At 51.9% G+C, this 2,617-nt stretch overlaps 1 protein-coding gene across 1 annotated transcript; it reads left to right on the plus strand.

The window, feature by feature from the left end:
• Window positions 1-1,422: 1,422 nt before the first annotated feature.
• On the plus strand, window positions 1,423-1,920 carry PPTG_12827 (hypothetical protein; the record flags this gene model as incomplete). Its single annotated transcript, XM_008909526.1, has 1 exon — window positions 1,423-1,920. The coding sequence occupies one exon, from the start codon at window positions 1,423-1,425 to the stop codon at window positions 1,918-1,920; it is 498 nt and encodes a 165-aa protein (XP_008907774.1).
• Between the last annotated feature and the right edge of the window lie 697 nt (window positions 1,921-2,617).

Raw genomic sequence — 2,617 nt, forward strand, 5'->3', positions numbered from 1 at the left:
CAGGGCTTGGCAAGAAGACGAGAAACGAGAGAATGAGACCACCAACAGACGCGCTGAAAGACGACTGTAACGCATGCTATACCACCCGCGTCTTAGACAATTTTGTCGCGCTGAATCTGATACCAAATCAGAACGTATTCAACACATGAACCTCCTAAACCTAATTCGCGGTTGAGATAAAGTTCGAAGGACAGAAGTTTTTGTGGCCTGACCAAAAACCCTCTCAACGAGGAGAGCTCAAAACTGACCTCAGATAGCTCATAGCTGCTCTGGAAGCCTCAGAAATCGAAAAACAGATTTTTGTGCACCTCCATCGCTCGAGTTATCTGTGTATGTGTCCTAACAACAATTCCTGCCTTGTTAACCGCGTTTTCGCTTGACTGAATCCCTCTCAAGCCTCCCAATGAGATCGACAGTGAAGCAGCTGGAAATACAGCGCAAGATGAAGCTATCTTAAAGGCTGACGATGCCACCACTACTGAAGCCGAATATCGGTGGAGATGAACACGTGGTGTCAGGGACTAAACCCGAAATGCCTGAGATTGTCGAAGCTGTACCAGTAAAAACCGATAATTAGGAGCAAGCTCCAGTATAGTCTGGGGCTGTTGAGTCGGAGAACGTTGAGTCTGAAGGAGAATGACAGTTCTACTTACTGTCATTCTCCTCTTGTGGAGGGACATCGGCTGGGAATTTTCCTCATGTGCTGCGGCATCTGAACTTGACAGTGGAGGTGAAAAAAAATCCTTAAACCTGACATATACAGTAAATATTACTGGAAACGCTAGCTTGGGGGAGCTCATGCGAAATGAGAAGTGCCGCCCCCACAGTGAAGGCGGATGGAACCTTCTAGAAGGTTCCACGGCCGCCCTACATCTGTCTTTCTGTATTACATACTGAATCTAAGTTAAAGTGAGCCTGTCTCTGATTGGCTACAGCTCTACATCTATCATATCTGATACACTCACCCTCCCTCTGGCTTGCGCGTCCCCTCAGTCTTGCCATTCCCGAAATTGCGCTGTAGGCCAGAGGTGCCTTTCCTCGTCGGATTAGTCCGACCCCGCGTTACCCACGCCTGCCTTGTGCGGCCCTGTTTACATGGGGCTTGGATAGGCCCGTCTGGGAGGGTGGCTGTGCCTCCTGCGTCTGCTGCTGCTGCAGCTACTGCTAACCCGGCTTCTGCCGCCCCCTCGGCTCGCTCACCGACCGTACGGCCTGTGGTGCTTCCAAGCGACTCTTTGGTGGAACCACCGTCCGGAATGGCTTCGTTCGCTTTGTCTGCACCCCACACGTCGGACTAGAAGCTCCTTGCGAGCGTCTCGACTGGGGCCCCGACACTAACTTCGTTCCCGTGCTCATGCTCCTTCTCGCGCTCGTTCGTCGACATTGCCTGCTTCGACTGAAGTCCCTGCTGTTCCAAATGCCATGGCCGATGGTCCTGGTGTCGCTGTGACTCTGTCATCACCTGTACGGGATCCGGTGGCTCCATCTCCAAGCGACGCGGCTGCTGAAGCTTCTGGCTCAAGTCTTGTTCCTCCTCGTTCGGTTACGCCTCCGGTGGGTTCCTCCGAGACCGATATTGCGTTTGGAGTGTCTGGCGAAGACGTTACGAAGTTCTGGAAAACGGTTCAGCGCCAAAGTGTTTCATTGAACTACTACACCATACTTCCCAATATTCTTCATGGATCCATCGGGAGTGTTGCGACTTTGGAACACTTCTTTGAAGCCTTGGTTCCGGGTACGTACTCGGTGAGCGCGGGCCAGGATGACATCGGTCACTGTTTCGTCGTGGTGAAGACTGATCCCAATGCTCGACTTGTCGTGCTTGACGGGTACTCGGCTGACCACGATCCACCGATGGAAGTGGTGCCTCGCTACCAGTGGATTGAGAGTGTGAAGTGGATTAGTCACGTTCAGCTTTAACTTGGGTACGTGTGCTGCCACGGCAAACGCACTTCGAAGGACAGGAAGAACAGGAAGAGACTCCTGATGCAGCAGTAGCTTCAACTTGTAGGGATGTAGTACGGAAATACATGCAGGCCTTTGAGCCCCCCCCCCCCTTAAGTTGGTTTTACTTCATCTTCTCTTTCGTTTCTTGCGCCTTGTAGTCTCAAACTCTGCGATAGGATCTGGGACTAGTGACAAGTTTGCAACCGGTTCCCAGGTCTGCATCTCTTCTCCCACCCACTCCACAAGGAATTGGGTCCGTCGGTTGCGTGTTCTCTTCATCAAACGTTTGACGCTCTGGCCGATACTTCCATCAGCCAGTACAACCTCGTTGGGCCGCGACAAGCGTGTCGGCTCGTTGTACGGCTTCAGCAAACCCGTATTGAATACTGGATGAAGCTTGTTGCCAACTTGAATGTTAAGTTCGAAAGCATGGTTGTGTATCTTCCGCACAACAGAGTAAGGTCCAATCCACTTCGGACCAAACTTAGTGGATCTTGGCAGACCAGCGTGCTTGGGATCCAATTGTTTGGAGCTCAAGTACACACGGTCGCCAACCTCAACAACTTGTTCTTGTCGTAGACATCACGCATTTGCTCTTGCGTTTGAGCAAGTGTTTCACGGCAGCGAAGAAGAATAGCTGCTTGGCGCTCGTGGAACTCAGCGCCCCGAC

The sequence above is a fragment of the Phytophthora parasitica genome (genome assembly GCF_000247585.1).
Source record: "Phytophthora parasitica INRA-310 unplaced genomic scaffold supercont2.34, whole genome shotgun sequence".
Lineage (NCBI taxonomy): Eukaryota > Oomycota > Peronosporomycetes > Peronosporales > Peronosporaceae > Phytophthora > Phytophthora nicotianae.